Source organism: Teleopsis dalmanni, chromosome 2 (genome assembly GCF_002237135.1).
Source record: "Teleopsis dalmanni isolate 2A chromosome 2, ASM223713v2, whole genome shotgun sequence".
NCBI classification, from domain to species: Eukaryota; Metazoa; Arthropoda; class Insecta; order Diptera; family Diopsidae; genus Teleopsis; species Teleopsis dalmanni.
The window spans coordinates 53432095-53451725 of record NC_051847.1 but is presented as its reverse complement, the minus strand read 5'-3'; the positions used below and the strand labels follow the sequence as shown (position 1 = coordinate 53451725).

General features: G+C 28.4%; 3 protein-coding genes across 4 annotated transcripts; all 3 read right to left on the bottom strand.

Annotated features, from left to right (window-relative positions):
* Positions 1 to 573: 573 nt before the first annotated feature.
* Positions 574 to 6273, bottom strand: LOC119680355 (KH domain-containing, RNA-binding, signal transduction-associated protein 3-like). Of its 2 annotated transcripts, none has more exons than XM_038093128.1 (9): positions 6091 to 6273; positions 4930 to 5297; positions 2372 to 2496; positions 1824 to 2308; positions 1662 to 1763; positions 1398 to 1597; positions 1257 to 1329; positions 1094 to 1147; positions 574 to 1017 (listed from the first exon to the last, which is right to left on the bottom strand). In XM_038093128.1, exons 2-8 carry the CDS (start codon positions 5195 to 5197, stop codon positions 1099 to 1101), a joined length of 1302 nt encoding a protein of 433 aa, XP_037949056.1. In that variant the 5' UTR covers positions 5198 to 5297; positions 6091 to 6273; the 3' UTR covers positions 574 to 1017; positions 1094 to 1098. The 2 variants fall into 2 exon arrangements, with proteins under 2 accessions (XP_037949056.1, XP_037949057.1); XM_038093129.1 differs by having other exon boundaries at positions 4930 to 5253.
* Positions 6274 to 11007: 4734 nt separating this feature from the next.
* Positions 11008 to 12656, bottom strand: LOC119684092 (KH domain-containing, RNA-binding, signal transduction-associated protein 3-like). The gene is made up of 6 exons (XM_038098041.1): positions 12354 to 12656; positions 11982 to 12103; positions 11550 to 11914; positions 11399 to 11494; positions 11257 to 11336; positions 11008 to 11186 (listed from the first exon to the last, which is right to left on the bottom strand). Exons 1-6 carry the CDS (start codon positions 12514 to 12516, stop codon positions 11053 to 11055), a joined length of 960 nt encoding a protein of 319 aa, XP_037953969.1. The 5' UTR covers positions 12517 to 12656; the 3' UTR covers positions 11008 to 11052.
* A 4622-nt stretch (positions 12657 to 17278) lies between these two features.
* On the bottom strand, positions 17279 to 19027 carry LOC119684225 (KH domain-containing, RNA-binding, signal transduction-associated protein 3-like). The gene is made up of 6 exons (XM_038098225.1): positions 18750 to 19027; positions 18362 to 18483; positions 17932 to 18296; positions 17765 to 17860; positions 17610 to 17689; positions 17279 to 17454 (listed from the first exon to the last, which is right to left on the bottom strand). The coding sequence occupies exons 1-6, from the start codon at positions 18907 to 18909 to the stop codon at positions 17321 to 17323; spliced, it is 957 nt and encodes a 318-aa protein (XP_037954153.1). The 5' UTR covers positions 18910 to 19027; the 3' UTR covers positions 17279 to 17320.
* Between the last annotated feature and the right edge of the window lie 604 nt (positions 19028 to 19631).

Below are 19631 nucleotides of genomic sequence, written 5' to 3'. Positions count from 1 at the left end.
AAAAGAAAATTTATCTATGAACAAATTCTAAAAGATTTCCATTTTCAATTAACAGTAAATTTAATTTGAATGCGCTAATATCTTAATATAGTATTAGGGAAGAAATTTCTTTAAGAAAGCCATTTTATATAAGCAGTAAATTTGATTTGAATATCATAATATCTGAATATAATCTTAAAAAGGAAATTTTGCTATGAGCAAATTCTAAAAGATTACCATTTTAAATGAGCAGTAAATTTAATTTGAAGGCGCTAAAATCTTAATATAGTATTAAGGAAGATATTTTACTGTAAGCAAATTCTAAAAGATTACTATTTTAAATTAGCAATAAGTTTTAAGTATTAAGGGAAAAAATTTTTGTGCGCAAATCTCTTACGGTTGCCACTTTATATTAGTATTAAATTTTATTCAAATGCGCAAATGCGCTAAAATCAACGCTTCCTACCTATTAATTTTATATTAATATTTATATTAAAAAAATTTAATAATAAAATTTTTTAATTTATAAAATAAAATTATACATAAAGGAATAAAACAACAATCTAATTATGCACTAATAATATACGGTATCAATTAGGCAATGGAGTGTGGTGTTTGGAAGGGGGTAAAGTGAAAGCATAAAATGAGATTAGAATACTATTAAACTTAAAATTAAACTACATTCTTTTGTAATATTCTTAAAACGAATTAATATTAACTATTTATATAAGTAAGCAGGTGTAAGTAGCAAACTTTTGTTTAATACCTTACGAAAAGCAGATTAGCAGCAGTTGCTGCGGGACCTTGGAGGTGATTATTAACAGCAGCAGTTGGTTGTGTTTGCGGAGCTTTTTGATTATTAATATTGGATATATTATTTAGGTGGTTAATGTTTGAAAAAGCTTTGCAATCATTTTGTATGGTATTAGCCACATTTGAACCGGGAATATTATGCATATTGCCGTTCGGTGCATGATTGGATGTAGGCGGTGGGTGGTTTTGCTGTTGTTGATGAACATTTGTTGCTGACATATGTTGCTAATATAAAAGTAGGGTACATAAAAAATGTTTTTTAGTAAATTCTTCTTCTGTAAATCCTGTTATTTTCAATTACCTTCACTATATTGTTGTTGCCCCCGAAGTTGTTTGTATGTAATTGCATTTGATGCTGTGGGGGTAAAACAGTATTGTTATTACATTTGGTGGTAGTAGAGTTTGTTGTAACTTGTGTTGCAAGAGAATTAACATTTGTTTGACCAGACCCTAATAAATTTCACCTGTTAACATGACTACGATTATGATTTGGATTCAAACCAGTATTTTGGTTTGTTTGAGATACGCCGGCACCAGCTATATTTAAATGTTTTTTTTTTTAATTTTATTTTGATATATACAATTATTTCACTATGTTAACTAACCACCAAAATTAGGCGAATGCTGATAATAATCACGTCTATTGAAATCTGAATCATATTCTTGAGTATCGTACGGACCACGTGTACTCATATTTGGTAAATTCATGCCAGTCGCCTGTGATGGGTGAGTATGAGGTGGAGCGTGTCCATAGGAGTAGCTATCATAAGATGTTTCGTACGGCATATGATCATCATAACTACGGCTGCAAATAAAGTGTTATTGTATTTAATGGCAAAAACAAAACTAAAAATGTTTTGAGGGCATACCCATATCCTTCATCCATTGCAGTTCTTGCTTTTTCTAAAATCGACAAAACCTTTTGCTTTGGAGCAACCGAGTTTTTACTAAACTGATTCTGCTGTGGTGCTCTGTAACATAACATAAAGAATAAAGCGAAAAAATTGAAGTTGCGATCAGTAGACGCATACCTATTATATCCATGATGGGGTATGTTTTTATTTCCGCCACCCAACACATTACTTGAACCAGAAGCACCAGTTGAAGTATTCATGGTCATGCCTATTCCACCACCTGTACCTTGGGTATGTGAAGCTTTCTTAAAAGTGGACTTACCACCATCATTCTCATTAATGCTGGTACTATCCATTAACTCGCGCAGTTGTTCCTGTCGTATAATATCATTACTATCTGGTATCAAATATTTTCGAAGTTCGGCCATTGCGTATGCAATGCGCGCATAAGCCTCAGCTGGTGGAGCAATTGTAGAAATTTCAACATGTAAATCACTGTTTAGATGTGCATATTTAGGATCCTTAGAGGTACGTAATTCTTCTTCCTTTACACGATCGCGCATTGAGTTACGTCCAAGAACAGTCATTTTACAAAGAGTTTCCTCTTGTAAACGTCTTAGTGAATTACCTTTAGGCCCAAGCAATTTTCCAACAAAATTGAACTGTCAATTAAATATATATATTAAATTAAAAATCATAATTGCATTTTAAATTATTGTAAATACCTTTGGATGCTCCCGTATTGGAACAAGTACTTTCTGTGATACTCGAATTGGCTTTTCACGGTAAATATCGGCATATTTCTGTTCACGTGAGGGTATACGTCCTGTACTTTGAACTTTTTCAATTTCTAAAAAAATAATATAAGAAGGTAAATACATAATGTAGAATAAAATCAATTACAAAGTAAGAACTACAGTACGATTTCGATTGTTCTATAATTAAATTATTATGTTAAAAAAAACTCTTAAATAAGTTATTATTTTAAATTTAAAATGATTTTTTAAATATTTAAATATAATACTTAAATATTTTGTAATAAATATATATGTACATATATTTATCACAATATCTGATTCTTGCTTTAGGCGAACTGTAAACTTATAGGCAAGAATATGTCTCTAAGAGAAAAAGATAAGTTTTGGAATCAACATGTTTACCTACCCGGTATACCTGTTGAAAAACAAAGTTACCGAAACTTTTTTCCTCCCGAAGAGGAAACATGGTAACAGGATAAGCAGACATGCGTCAAGAAAAGATATTATATCCAATTAGTATTTCAGATCTAATAGTTCTGATGAGGTGCTTGATACCGAATAGTTCGAATGCGGTGCCACAATGCTAATGTAATGTAGCCTTTAGGGTTATGTTTCCAAAAAATGGACGCTAATGACAACACGTTCCTACCTATCTAGTGATACTGTCAATTGAAATTTGGACGATTGTTTTATATCAATGCATTACTTTATTTTTGTTGCTATACTCAATTAAAATAATTAATATTTATATTGAAACAAATCTATTATTTATTTATTTTATTTAATTATAAATAAAAGACTAACAGGTTCTGTTGTTGTTGTAACCAATACCGACTTGAAAATCAAGTCCAGATAAGGATGATAAAACATACACAATAAGATTGGATGTAGAACGTGTTTATTGGGTCCTATAACCAATAATCACTGTAATATTGGTTCCTATAGCTATTTTGTTTTTCACAATAAGCTATTTAGATTACTTGAGACATTTGGCACCTTTTTAGATGTCGTGACTACTCTTTTTTTTCTAATTAAGATACAGAATTAAATCCCAACATCGTGAAAATCTAACTTTATCAACATATAATACAGTCAAAAAAGTTGCTTAAAATAATGAATTTTTAACAAAATTTGTCTTTAAATCGCGATGTTAAGAAAATCTCTTCTGTATTTATGTGAATTGTTCATTTTAAAATACGTTTTTCCATTAATCCATATGTCAATATAAGAGTATTGATTCTAATCTCTTTATCTTAGAATTAGTTTTTGAATTAATCTATATGTTAATATAAGAGTAGTGCTTCTCATCTCTTTATCTTTGAATTATATTTTCCATTAATCTATATGTCAATATAAGAGTATTAATTTTAATCTTTTTATCTTTGAATTAATTTTTCAATTAATCTATATAAGATAATACAATATATAAGATATAAGAGTAGTGCCTCTCATCTCTTGACCTTAAAATCATATTTTCCATTAATCTATATGTTAATATATGATTATTATTTTCAATCTTTTTATCTTTCAATAAACCTATATGCCAATATAAGAGTAATGGTTCTCATCTCTTCACCTTTGAATTATATTTTCCATTAATCTATATGTCAATATAAGAGTAATATTTTTAATTTCTTTATCTTTTAATTAGTTTTTCCATTAATCTATATGTCAATATAATAGTAATGGTTCTCATCTATTCATCTTTAAATTATGTTTTGCATTAAACTATATGTCAATATAAGAGTATTAATTTTAATCTCTTTATCTTTGAGTTTTTTTCAATTAATCTATATGTCAATATAAGAGTAATGGTTCTCATCTATTCATCTTTAAATTATGTTTTGCATTAAACTATATGTCAATATAAGAGTATTAATTTTAATCTCTTTATCTTTGAGTTTTTTTCAAATAATCTATATGTCAATATAAGAGTAGCGCTTCTCATCTATTCATCTTTGAATTATTTTTTCGATTAATCCATATGTCAATATAAGAGTATTAATTTTAATCGCTTTATCTTTGAATCAGTGTTTCAATTAACCTATATGTCAATATAAGAGTAGCGCTTCTCATCTATACATATTTGAATATTTTCCATTTATCTATATGTCAATATAAGAATAAATAACGGTTTCCATCTCTTACCTTTGAATTAATTTTTTCTTTTGTCTATATGTAAAAGTAAGAGTAAAACCCTGGTGTTTCGAGACACCCAGTTTTAAAGTCATATATTTTTATATAGATTCCACAAACAATTAGATGAGAAAACTTGCGGCAACTAGTATGTATAATTTTGTTTATGTAATTAAAGTTTTACGACATTCAAGACCGACAGCTTGAGAACCAAACTATATCGACATACACCTTAGTAGAAAAATTAATAGAAGTAGTAAACTTCACATTAATCCGAATCCCGAAAATTGTAAAAAATCATCCAAAAACACAAATTTTAAATTAGAATATTTAAAGAAATAAGTTTAAAGTAAATTCACAGGAAACAATTCAATACCAAATAGACTCACCACATTCCAGAAGTTTTTCAGCAATTGGAAATTTTCTATCCATTCGATTTTTTTCACTTAAACAGTCGCGAATGTACTCGTTAGCCTTTTCATTTAACTGCCCACTATCACCAGAGGCGCCGGGACCTCCAGATGAGACATGATTTGTGTTATCGCCATTATGTGGCACCGTATTGGAGCCTACGCCACTTTTGCGTTGTTTACTATATTCATTGTCGTCATCATTGTACGGGGAGTAATCACCGTTGCCATCAAAAGCATCGGTCATGTTGTCAGCAATATATTATCACAAAAAAGCACTCAATGTGCAGAAAATATTAGTTTCTTCAATAAAGAAACAAACGGAGCAAAATTACCAACTTTAATATCTTGTCAAATTTCAAAAAAAATAAAAAAAATTTTAAAATTCAATAAATTATGATAGGAAAAAACAGAAGTTGTCTAAACCTGAAATATAAACATATACATAAATTCACATATATATATATATTTACAAATATGTATGCATATAATTTTAAATTAATATAAAACTAATGAGTATATAAATTATTTCAAATCAATTAAAACTTTTTTTTAGACGAGAATACATACATATATCTTAATACATGTTTACAAAAAAAAAAAAAAATGTTGTGTATACTTCTATGTGTGTGCAACCCAAACAAAACTTCAAAATAAACTTATTATGACAACTCCGTATGGATTTTATTTAATTTTAATTAAATTCATTTGAAATGTATTCTTTACGCACGCATTACCCCACTGCAAATAAACGAAAATGTCGAAGTAACGATCTACATTTGCCTTCTGTCTAGTGCAATTAATGCAGTATGTGTTGTGTTGTTGCATTTATATGTATGCATGAGTGCGAATTGTTGAGTTACAAAAATCAGCAGACGGACGTTTCACAGCTTTAGTGTAACTAGTTAATATACGTAAATGTGTGTATCTGATATTTGATTTCTTTTTTAATTTCATAGATCTCTACACATAGTTTCAATTATCCTGCACTTTCACTTTTTTATTAATACACGCTTTTCATTATATGTACATACACATACGTATAACTTTTTTCACTGCTTGCACCAGAATATTGTTTAATAATAGATGTTAGAAGTTCTCGTAATAAAGTTACTTTCTTTACACAGTCAAAAACTTTACCTTATTAAAAATATTACAGTTAAACTAAAGCAAGAAAAATTTGCACTTTAATAAAATATTTCCTCTCCACCGATTCGATTTTTCCTGCACAAACGACGGCTAACTCCAGGCAAATGTATTCAGAAACATTCGATAGTGGTGAAAGGAGGACAACGAACGTCGGCGTATTTTCAGTGTTGGTGTTTAAACCTAAACGTAGTAAATTGTTCCTTTTTTGCAAGTTGTACATACGTACATTAAATTACTTATTTTATTTAAAAATTGAATTTATTTTAAATTATATCAAACGTTAAGATGTTATTATTAATTAACAAACTTTTTAAATTATTTTCAAAAATTATAAATTATTTAAAACAATATTTCTACTATATTCTATAGTCAACTTCAAAAAAATTAACTTTAAGCTAAATATTAGCTAAAAACTAATTAAAAAAAAGTAACAAAAAAATTACATTTTATTTAAAACAATATTCTATAGTCAATTTCAAAAAAATTAGTTTTTAGCTAAATTTAAGCTAAAGACTAATTAATAAAAAGTAACAAAAAAAATTACATTTTATTTAAAACACTAAATTCTATAGTCAGTTTCAAAAAAATTAGCTTTTAGCTAAATATTAGCTAAAAACTAATTAATAATAAATAAAAAAAAAATTAGATATTATTTAAAGCAATATCTTCTGCTACAGTGTCCTGCCTTCGCAAGACATAGACTATCCTACTTAGGGTCGCACTTTTTCTATTCATTAAGAGAGCTAGATTCTATTTCCATAGCTCGTGTCAATGGCTTTGTAGCCAATACCAAGTGGTTATAGGGACAGATGTTAAATTCTTTAGGGTATCACAATGGACCTTATGGTCTAAGTGAGTCTTCGGACGGCCCCAGTAACCTAACCTAACCTAACTTAAAGCAATATAACTACTATATTCTATAGTAATCTTCAAAATTCGCTCGTTTCAAAAGAAAAAAAATATATATTAGCTATAATTTACATGATGCAATATTTTTAAAATTTAAATTTTTAATATCATCACTAATTAGATAGAGCTGTTAAGCATTTCATTAATTTTATATACTAAAACACTGAAAAAAATGATATAATTAATAGAAGCGTTCAAAAAATTTTGAGTAAATGCATTTTTCAATATAATTAGTATTAGCTGAATCTTATAAAAGTCTAAGTCAGTGCAAAATTTTTGGTAAAAATGGTTAGATTTTTGTGCCTATTCACACAGCGCAAGTAACTGTAATCGAGTTCATTCAAGTTTCTCTTCTAAAAACATATTCATACAGCATTATATTATAATTATTTTATTTTCATAATTATTTTTGTAGTTGCGTTCGTAAATTGCAATTCGCAATCTATATTGCGAATTATATACAATATTGGTGTAAGATTGTATTATTGTGAATTACGAATTTAATTTAAAGTAGATTTTATATAAATGACAATTCAAATAAAATAACATCTGTAGAGTTTTGATTGCAAAAGGGATTTACAATTTAAACTTGATTTTGTTACGAAGAGAAAACTTTCAACACAGCTTTTGTGACAGATAATACACAGTTACATATTTTAATACTCAAATTATGAACAAAATGTCATTAAATTCCCACTTACTCTCTCAGTTGATATATGCAAGAGAATGCATTTTTATGCTATAAAGAACTTTTCAATACTTATGAACAAACTTTATGCTTAAAATTGTTCAAGATTTAAAAAAAAATCTTTGAAAAATGTTTAGTGCCACTGTCTCAGAAATAAAGCTTCAAACACTCTTTAAATTTGTTTAAATGTCTACTACAATGTGTAAATGTTTAACTCTATCCGAAGGATCTAATATGCCTTTGTATGACTTTATAGCTAGCCAGATTAACATAACGTAACCTGATCCGTTAGGTTAATTTCATCTGTCAAATTTCGATAAGTTCTTTTTCGGGAAATATATTTTATAATATTGCATTCGTCATTTTTGTTGCAATTTCCCTTAATTTATTTTATACTAAGTTGAAAAGCACGCTCTTGTACGGTTAATCAACTTCATTAGTGACCTTAATCACGCTCTAGTACGGTTAATTAACTTTATTAGCGATCTTCATCAAATAAACTGCCTTAATAAAGGGAATGGGAACATACTATAAGATACATCTATACATCTATAAGATTTACTTGCCTCTGAGTAAATACTAAACAATTACTTAACATATCGTTCAAAAATAATTAAAAATGAAGGTGAAAATTATTATAATTTAATAAAAATGTACATGCAAATAACTAGCTTTTTGTAATAATGTTTGTTGCTATATAGAAAAGTAGAGGGCTATCTCCATTTTTGTCAGTCACCAACGAGTGTTCTGCATTGACGCCATAATATATCTTTATCGTATCCAATACCTTTGCGCATTTCAGTAACAGCAAAGTATAAGCGGTGTGATACTCACAGTGCTTATCAGTTTTTAGAGCAATGCACTTCATGCATTTACAGAATACTTCTCAGTTTTATTATATAATATTTTTAATAATCTTATAAAAAATTGACATATTTATTTTATTGTCAATTTTTCACTCTCTTCTCTCACTCATCACTAAAATGACTGCTATGTACCATGAATAATTGTACTTGTTGCGGTATGTGGCGATTTTTGACCGTAACATAATCTAGTACAGTACTGAATGAGTGTGGTGGGTATTATCATATACCGTATCAACCTTAAGTATTATACCCGAGTAAAATGTGCATGAATCTAATACTTAAATAATTTTAATAAAATTGCCATTTTGTAGCTAAATGTAATTATTCGTGTGTAAAAGTAATTTACAATGAATATAATTGCTGGGTACACGAAATGTTAGTGTACCCAGTAATTCATAACACATATAAGCTTACGTTGTAATAATGTTATTCTCATACAAATTATCTACCATAAAAATGATTATAGTGTAAAAAATGTACCATGTCTGATATTTATATAATTTAAGTTATATAGTTTAAAACTATTGTACAAACAATTTTTAAAGACATTTTTTATATTTTTAAGTGCAGTTTTTTATTAATTCTTATTTTGGTAAATTTTTGGTGTAGTTAGCCTATAATTTCCCCTTAATCCTTAGTTGCATTTTAAACCATAGATTTACACCAAGTTCAGCACGTCAAGTGAATTGAGATTGGCTTTATATCTTTATGAATTTTTTAAAATGAGCATTTTTTTCTAAATAACGATAATGTAAATATCTCTACAATATGCCTGAAGAGTTAGGATAAATTTAAAAGAGACAAGCTAGCTTAATTTGAATGTTGTTCTATCCCGCAGCCTATATAAGCGGTACTTGGTCGCCAGAGCTGATGAATGACTCCGAAATGTAGTCGCAACCGTAATAGACGTGTGGATTCAAAACATGAGTGGATTACACAACAAATACGAGGAGTAATATGATTTGTGCAGATGATGATGAAAAAGGAAAAAAGTCGGACGAAACTTGGTTATTGAAACTAGCCTACGTTGAAAAGAGAAATCTTTGCGATGAGTTAAAACCATACTTCGATTTCATGTGATTGAACATGGAAACAGATAAGCAAAATTAGGAGAAGTAAAACTACAGTTGTGATGTGAACTGGCTATAGACGTAATGTAAGTGAATGTTTAGTATATAGCTATATCGTCACCTCAAGTGAACCATACACTCCTTACTTCATAGGGAAATATTTACATTTTAGACGTAGGCTTATTGAAAACCTAGGCTTATTCCCACAATGAAAACGTGGTCTCGAAAGGCATTGATTCGACATAAAAAGACTTGACACTCGATTGATGTTAGTTTTGTTGCGATATGAATAAACGGATGTAGTTTAGATTACCTAATTGTACTCTTTTAGGATAAACAGTTTCTGTGGCATATTACCATAAAAGGCAAGTCCTATGCATTTCATGTGAAGGTTGCAAGATTGTCTTTGTCACACTAAATTTTTGGATGTACCATTTATCATTCTCTTAAAAGTTTAAATGCAAACGTTTAAGACCAAAATATTTAGTTTCCTACTGTTAACGAAAACTAGTTAAACCATAGACGCAATAACAAACTTCTAATGAAACAACAATATTATGTATACGAAATTTATTGAATTAGTTCATTAATTTGCAATTAAATAAGTTATTATATATTTGTATAGAACTATATAAAAAACATTACCTTTTGCTTACCTTGTTGAATATTGAGGGAATTCCACAGCAACAAAAATAAAATAAGTTGTCCATTAGCTACTGCTTTTTAAAAAGTCATATTAATATGTAATAATGTTCAAATAACGATCTCAATATTAATTATTTATAAAAATAAATTTTAATACAAAATAAATAAATATATATATATATAAATCTCATTTTAAAAGTATAAAAAAATAAAGTTCATTCCACATTATAGGTAAAAACAGTCTCAAAAGAAACGTATTTAATACCAAATTTTTCATCTATGTTATATATATTTTATATTTATGTATATAGAATGTTTATAAAGCTTTTTTATGCATTTTCATTTTATTTGTTGAATATTTATATGTTTAATAAATTTTATAAATCATGTTTGTTGGGTAAATTATATTAAATGTAAGGTTATTTATATATATATTATATAATGTGATTAAAAGAATATAGATAATTTTAAGTTCGATCTACATTTGTGTAGTTAAATACTGCCATACTGTCTCATTATGAAGCAGAATATTTTTCTGAAATCTTATTAATGCAAAACTTAAGAAAAAAATAATAAGTTTTATATAATTACCTGACTGAACTAAGTTATATATAATATTTGCAATATTTAAAATATGTAAATCGACTTTTACATGTATTATTAGTTATTAAATCATTATTTATAGGATTTATAGTTGCAACTTATTGATATTATAAAAATGTTTGAAATTTTTTTGTGGTTGTCATTACACTTTTTGCAATATTATATTTTTCGATTATTTATATTTATTTAAAATAGAATAAGAACTGGGTTTAAAAGGTTTTATAGGAGCTTCACGTAAACGTTTTGTATCTGTAGCGTAGGGTCCAACCAATTGACGTTTGAAGCCTGTTGGCATTGCTGTCCTTGCTACAAAAATGGTTTTTAATTATCATTTTAATTATAACTATTATACTTATAGTTTCTGAATATAACATACCTTTAGCATACCCATAAACAGATTGGTTTTGACGGTTTGGAGCACGTGGATTATAGCTTGCTTCTACTGGTTCTTCCATTCTAAAATTATTATAATTTTATAAAAATATGATATTTAATATTTAAAATTAAAAACAACTTACTCGGGTTCCATTTGATCATAGGAAATATTTCGAATAAGATTCATGTACTTAGATAAACCTGACGGCCCACCTGATAGTTTTTTTTCTAGAACAGATCTAATTGAAAAAATATTTAATATTGGTTTTGTTTATATTAATTTTGGTAAATTACTTGTTAATATATGGATGAGAACCATTTAGTTGTTTAACTGACTGAGGATCGATTTCCATCAGTTCTCGAAATTGTTCATGAGAAACTTCATCGTTCTTATCTGGAACTATATATTTACGTATTTCTGCAAGAGCATATGCAATACGTGCATAACTTTCAGCAGGACTCGAAACAGTAGATATTTCGAGAAATAGATCTTTATTCAAATGAGAATATCTAGGATCACCTGAGCTACGCATTTCCTCTTCCTTATTGCGATCGCGCATTGAATTGCGACCTTTAATTGCAATTTTACATTGCGTTTCTTCTTGCAGGCGTCTTAAAGAATTTCCCTTTGGTCCCAAAATTTTTCCAGTAAAATTAAACTGTTTTTTAAATTAATTTAAAATTTTAATGACTACATTTACATAGTTTATGGCAAATCATTTTTACCTTTGGGTATTGTTTTACTGGTACAAAGACTTTTTGACTAATTTTAAGCGGTTTTTGCTTGTAGACGTCTGCATAGTATTCTTTACCAGGAATGCGGCCAGTTGAATAAATTTTATTGAAAGCTAAATCATTAATACAAAAACAAACAAATCATCAATATACTCATCCATTAAGTCAATAAAACAAAAAACAAAATGTTTTTTCATATCATTTTCCATTATTTATGGCTTAATTTTATATGAATAGATACCAAAAACTAAAATGTATATCAAGAAAACCAGTTTTTCAGGTGAAATTATTGTAATAAAAAAAGCACATATTATGCAATATTATCGACTTTAGACTTATATAATTGTGAACAGTTTAAATTACCTTCATCAATTAATAATTTACATAGAGGAAAGGATTCTTCTAGGCGATCACGTTCTTCCTCCAAATCAGCTAGGAATTTTTGAGCAATCTCATTAATTTTTGGTTGTTGATGATCAGTGGCTTTTGGTTCATTCATTACGTGTTCTTCCGAATGTTCAGACATTTTTATTTTATGTTATTTTTTATAATGTAGCTGATTATAAGTAAAAATACAAATTCACAATTTAATTTTCAATTCTCTACTTCAATCAATAAAGCGAATAATGCCAACCACATCAATATGAGATACACACAAATTATTAGCTGCGATGAAGATACGTCATTTATTTATCGAAGTTTAAATAAAGTACTTAGATGTAACACTTATTACAAAAAGTAATAAATAAATGATAATATATATATATAAGTATTATATGTAAGTTTAATCAATGGCATTCATTACAATATGGATTTTAACAAATGAAATGCAGTTGTTGTCACAGTTTCATAATAACTTAATATTTCTAAGAACTCTCGGAACATACCTTAATTTACAAAGAATAAAACAGTGAACGTATCCAATGTGATGATCAAACAGACGTAATTACTGTCAAAAATCGTTTTTCACATTTATCATTATAGTATACAAAATAATGTTCTCGACTTTGTTTTCTAATACCAGCTCTGTTCCACGAGTTTGAGTAACACTGTGTATATACCAACAAATTTTTAAGTAAATGAAAATTTGTGTTGATGTGTGAATCAGCTGTTGTGCATAAAGCTGTTCCATGAAAATCTGTGTAAAGAGCGTAATTTGACACTTTACTTATATTACGCTCTCAGTTTGTACTTTACTTGAGTTTTACTATGAGTAGCTCGTGGAGCAGACTACTAAGAGTACTTAGGCTGCGATTACATTGCATGCGAATTTTTGTTGCGTTTTTGTACGAACAAATCAAATGTACGTAATTATATGTGAGTGATTACAGTTGCTGAAAACTATTCGCGCGATGTGTTGTCTCCTTCGTGCGAACATTTGTTTAAAATATTAAAGTATTTTGTCTGAAATTGATTCATTCGTGGGAAATCGATGATGAAAATAATGAAATTAAAAGATGAGTGTTGTTTTCATGTAATTTTAAATTTATAAATGGAAATATATATGAAAATATGTTAGTTTTAGGAAATGGATTGCGATTTGTTAATTTCTTTGGTTGAGAAACCGTTGATGAATAAAAATCATATTTTGTTATTCGAAATCAATAAATACTGTAATAACGGATTTTCTGCTAAATATATTTTATCTTTACTATTTTGTTTTTGATTCGCCCTATGGAAAGACAATGTGCTGCAGGATTCAAAAGAAATGAACATAAGAAATTGGAAAACAAAAAACAGAGAATGGAAGGATGTTTATAAACAGGTTTAGGTCCTACGTGGACTGTTTAGTCACGGATGATGATGATCGATTTTGTTTTTAAAACAAATGAAGCAGAACTGTCAATTCGCAAGCAATGTAATCGCAGCATGCGACATGGTCGCACGAAAAAATAGACGTGCGAACACGCAAGGCAAAATTGGCATGTAATGCATCCATGCAGCCTTCTATTAATGAAATTAAGGTTTAGTCGTTTCCATTGGCATGAGTTTTATATTAGGGGTATTCAGGCAACTGATTAGTTGCTTAGTTGATTCAAAAACTTCATATAAAAAAAATTTAGCATTTTGATGTTAATCAGTTGCTTGAACGACCCAAAATGCGTAATCTGATTAGTTTGTTGTGTCTTGGCAGCACTCGCATTAACAGCAAAAGCGAAACATTGCCTTGGCAGCATTCGCATCAACAGCAAAAGCGAAACATACGTTAACAGTGAAAATTGTTTACACACAATTCAAACAGAGAGAGAAAGCTAACAAATTTCTATACAAAAGTTTATTCTAAGTTATTATTACAACACTTGGGACTGGCAGCACTATTAATCAAATTTGTACTAATCTGAGAATCACCGAAATAGTTGATTCCCTGCTTAGTTTCATTTTTGTGTGCAAATTTTTGTTGTAATCAACTACTAAGCAACTAATCAGTTGCCTGAATACCCCTATTATGTTCAGACACACTTTAATTTCGTAAAAATTTTGATTTCGTCTTCGTTTCAACGAAATCAAGTTGTTAATTTAAATTAGAATAAAAAATAATAGTCCACATACCTGAAATCCACTAATACTACTGAATGCCAACCTTTATAGTTATATTAATCATATTTTAAAATTTCGCAGATACAAATGGTGTTTTGAGCATGTAATTTTTAACCTTCGATTATTATAGCAAAAACATATGATTTCTTTAATTTGACGCAGTATGAACACTTTCCAAATTAGCTTAATTTTATTTTAACGAAATTAAGGAAATTTAGCTGGTTTTTGGGTACAACACAAAGGGTCTCTGAACTGCCTCAATATATGTGATATAAAGTTACCGTGCTTCAACATCACAGGACTCCATTAAAGTCTGATAAAGTAGGCTAACAGCAAAAAATTCGAATCATGTGGACATCACCAACACCAATTAGCGAGATGACTGTTCTCTTGATTTCGTTCTTGCACGTAATTTGATAATTCTAAAACAAGGTGTGATGACGTCACCCTTCTTGGCGAGCACTTCTCACATATGTCAATGAACCTGTCGGTATCACAGGACTGTTTCTTTCCGGACATCAGATATTTAACATTCGATCTTGATTTGGCAACAATCGCAGACCTTCGCAAAACGTGCGCAAAAATCATTAATGAAGTTAAAACTGCAGGAACTTCAAAAACTTTGGTCCATATAAAGAGTTGCCATAAGACAATCCACTGTATTCATGCTCCTTATGTCGACTGGACCAACTGTAGTGCTGAAACACTCGAAAATCTTTTCACTTTCCAGAGTGTGGCCTGTTCAGATTATGAACACACGCATGTCGGCTCAACGTACCTGGACAAGTCGACAAGCATTACATTACTGGGGAGCAAAGCGAAAAACTATGGGTATTACAGCCATAAAATGATTTCCTCTCATCGGCAAAAGTGTTTTTCCGAAAAATTGAAAGTCGCATGGTGTCATATCAAGTGATCACGAAAAGAAATTGTCTGTAACTCAAAGGGCCCTTTTGAGTTTAGCCTTGGAGTTGCTTACAAATCTATTATTTATAATAGTACTTTTGATTAATTCAGCAACCGATTCAGTTATAAAAAAATTTCAATATTAGAAATAGTGGTATATGTAGTACACTCATTCACAAACTTTTTTTAATTGAAACACAATGCGTTATGATTTGAAGATTTATTGAAAATAAGTTACTACATAATTGTAAGTTAAATTTAAGTTCAAAAATAATTACCTTATATCCAAGATGTGTGAAAATGTTTGGTACTTGTTAGAGTATATAGAGTTCCTTACCAGTAATGACAAGTTAGAATATCCATATCATTTGATTAGCCATTTAAAGTTTGATGTGAAATAAAATATTTAAGTAATAATACCAGATTCATATACTAAAACTTAAACCTTATATAATATTTACATTATACAATACTACACAGCATTTTATTTAATTATTAATACGGATGATACACCCGAACTATAAGATCTATTTTATAGAGTAATATTGTATTATGTCTCCTAAGCTAATATACTGTTTAATACAACGTTTTTAGTTTTTTTTTCTAATTGTTTATACAATATATTATAAAAATAAAATTAGTCTTTTATTTTTTTATGTTACAATGGACTCTTTAAATGTTGTAAATGGATTAGAAAAGTTTTATTATTCCAAAAACGTGTAACATAACATATATTTTTGTCTAATGTTGTAAGTATTGCTCCGAGTTACAGAATCATGAGACAAGTAATATTTAATTTTTGTTTCAGTAGGTTAGGTTAGATTATACCGGTAATTCTAAGGACCCACGCTTAGGTCTATTGACCCATTGTGTTACCGTAAAAGATTCAGAAAATTAAAAACCAAAAGTAAAAAAAAGACCTTAAAATAGGTAATCGCCGCCACTCATGCACTGGACATTAACGAAGCGATTGTTTCAGTAGGTAATAACTAATTTAGTTAGAAACGAAGACATCTATATTGGTAAATACAGTCTAATTTTTAAAAAAGGAATGGAAATAAAAAGCATTGTTTGCACTCATAAAATTCCAGGGAACAGTTTTCATAATAGCGGATATGGAACAAGGCTTCAAACCTAAGGGGTGATGTGGCCAATTCTAAACTATTTTTTTTAATTATTTAATTTATATGTGTGAAATATTTATAACGTAGAATTTAAAAAAAATAAGCATTGTTTGCACAAATCAAAACGTAACCAGCCTTAATCATTTACATTTAGGAAGATGTGCTTAATTCAAAACCTTTTATCTGTTTTTAACAGTTTTATAATTATTTTTTGCTTTTATATAGAATATTTATTACATTTTTAATAATTTTTATTAATTTCTTTTTTATTTATAAAATTTGATTTATAAATGATTTACTTATTATGGATTAAATTATATTGGGTAAGTTATGGTAAATGAAGGTATATTCTTATATATTATATATGATATTATTATAGATTATCTTCTTATAAATTTTAATTGAAAAAATCGTATAATAAATTGAAGTTCGATTTACATGTTTAATTTTAAAGAAATTTATCATTTTGTCAAGTAGTTATTATTTTTGAAATTAAAGTGAAATGATTATTTGAATATTTTTACAATTAAGTACAACTTAATGCAAAATAAAAAATGAAGAAACTATAAAGATTTCTTTCGTATTTCGTGAGATATTTAAAATGTTATTATTTAGAACATGTAAATCAACTTTTACAGATATTATTAGTTTTAAAATATTAATTTATAAGGTTTAACAAATTATATGTAACTAATTGTAATTTTTAGAAATTTTGAATTGTTTGTGGCGGTCATAGTATTATTCAGTAATATTTATTTGTGATTATTTATATTTATTTAAAATAGAATAAGAATGGGGCTTAAAAGCTTTTATGGGACCTTCACGGAATCGTTTTGCATCTGTGGTATATGGACCCACTAGTTGACGCTTGTAGCCTGCTGGTGCTGTTGCCCTATCTATAAAATAAATTTTTTGTTACTCGTAATTCGACAGATAACTATTAGTTTGGCTTAAAATTTGGATGTGATGTTACTAGTATTTTTAAACTATTCTTAGGTTCCAGCCAACTTAATATTTAAATAGAAAAATTTTTCAATAGGCATTAACATACCTTTTGCGTAACCATAAGCTGGCTGAGCTTGGCGATTTGCAAAACGCGGATTGTAAGTTGATTGTGCTACAACTTCAGCTCTAAAAGTATTTTGTAAAAACATTCAAATATACTATATCTTAGCACTAAATTACTGTTTTTGAAATAAAACTCACTCTGGATCCATTTGATCATATGAAATGTTACGTATGAGATTCATATACTTAGACACACCAGTAGACCCGCCTGAAATTTTTTTCTCAAGAACAGATCTAATTGAAGAAAAATTTATAGTTTGTTTTTTTGTATAGATTACTATTTTAAATATTATAAATAAAATTACTTGTTAATATACGGGTGGGATCCATTCAGCTGCTTAACTGATTGTGGATCGATCTCCATAAGTTCCCGAAATTGTTCATGAGATACTTCATCATTCTTATCTGGAACAATATATTTACGAACTTCAGCTAGAGCATATGCAATGCGTGCGTAAGCTTCTGCAGGACTTGAAAGGGTGGAGATCTCAAGGAACAAATCCCTATTTAAATGAGAAAATCTGGGATCGCCTGAAGCGCGCATTTCTTCTTCCTTATTTCGATCACGCATAGAATTACGACCTTTAATGGCAATTTTACATTGAGTCTCTTCCTGCAGGCGTCTTAAAGAATTTCCTTTTGGACCCAAAATTTTTCCACTGAAATTGAACTATAAAAACCGAAAGCATTTATATTTAGACAATGATACGATCTGACTAGTTATTAAAATGTTACCTTTGGGTATTGTTTAACCGGAACAAATACTTTTTGACTTATTTTTATTGGCTTTTGCTTGTACACATCTGCATAGTATTCCTTACCAGGTATTCGACCAGTGGAAAAAACTTTATCAAACGCTAAAAATAAATTGACAAATTATTATCAAGCAATACATTTTCAATAACTAAATTATTAATATATTAATATATAATTTGTGAAAAATGGAAATGATTTATTAGGAGCATTAAACAGAATTTAAATATCTGTTGATATTACCTCGTCTGAAGAAAATATTTTATTTCAGTTTTTCTCAACATGTATTATTTAGGTCAAACAATTTGAAGAACATGTGATTATTATTACCTGTCACAAAATATTATTATTTGTTTAAATATAAACTTACTTTCATCAATTAAAAGTTTGCACAGAGGAAAAGATTCACCCAAACGTTGACGCTCTTCTTCCAAATCAGCCAAAAATTTCTGAGCAACTTCATTAATCCTTGGCTGCTGAAATTCAGCTTTTGGTTCATTTAAGATATGCTCTTCTGAATGTTCAGACATTTTGAATAGTATTTCTATCTCTGACAATATCAAACTGAATTAAAAAAATCTAATAGACTACACAATTCTCACTTTTCTATTTAAATAAAATAAAATGAGGCCTACTTTGATGTACACACAAAATGATATACCACTCACTCATCTATCGGTATATTGTTATCGATATAACATTTTGTATATAGATATGACACTTTTTTGAAAGATAATGAAATGCTGAAAGAATGTAGTGTTTACTAATTATTCAAAATTTTATTTTAACTTGATTTTGTATAAATTATAACCTGACAATAATTTTCATTGTAGGATTTTTGTAGCGAATGGGATGGTAATTTTAACTTTTATATAGAAGTGAAATGAGAAAGCACTATTATAATTTCTTAATATAATACTAGATATTTGGTTTTAAGAATGAAATTGTTTTGAATTAAAACTAATTTTAAAATGTATTTATATTGTATTTTTAACTATTTAAACCCATTTTTAGTTGTATGTAAACATGGTAAATGTCAGATTTTAGTTGTAGATTAAAATGTACTTTAATTCTATACCATAATGTCCTGGGCGTATGGAAATCCTATAAACTATCGGTGTAAATGGACTGTAAACTAATCAAAAAATTCGAATATGTTCTAAGACCACTGATGATGAGTACTATGTATGCTCGAAACAACGTTATATGGTTAGTCAAATTTCAATAAATTAAATAAGATTTTTGTCCTTGT

Coding starts and splice junctions, on each gene's coding strand:
- LOC119684092 (XM_038098041.1), bottom strand. CDS start 12,516: ATGTCTGAACATTCGGAAGAACACGTAATGAATGAACCAAAAGCCACT. Junction 11,915..11,981: donor CAGTAAAACAATACCCAAAG/GTAAAAATGATT, acceptor TTTAAAAAACAG/TTTAATTTTACTGGAAAAAT. Junction 11,495..11,549: donor TCTCATCCATATATTAACAA/GTAATTTACCAA, acceptor TTTTTCAATTAG/ATCTGTTCTAGAAAAAAAAC.
- LOC119684225 (XM_038098225.1), bottom strand. CDS start 18,909: ATGTCTGAACATTCAGAAGAGCATATCTTAAATGAACCAAAAGCTGAA. Junction 18,484..18,749: donor CAAACTTTTAATTGATGAAA/GTAAGTTTATAT, acceptor ATTTATTTTTAG/CGTTTGATAAAGTTTTTTCC. Junction 17,861..17,931: donor TCCCACCCGTATATTAACAA/GTAATTTTATTT, acceptor TTCTTCAATTAG/ATCTGTTCTTGAGAAAAAAA.
- LOC119680355 (XM_038093128.1), bottom strand. CDS start 5,197: ATGACCGATGCTTTTGATGGCAACGGTGATTACTCCCCGTACAATGAT. Junction 2,497..4,929: donor TGAAAAACTTCTGGAATGTG/GTGAGTCTATTT, acceptor TTATTTTTTTAG/AAATTGAAAAAGTTCAAAGT. Junction 1,764..1,823: donor CCCCATCATGGATATAATAG/GTATGCGTCTAC, acceptor GTTATGTTACAG/AGCACCACAGCAGAATCAGT.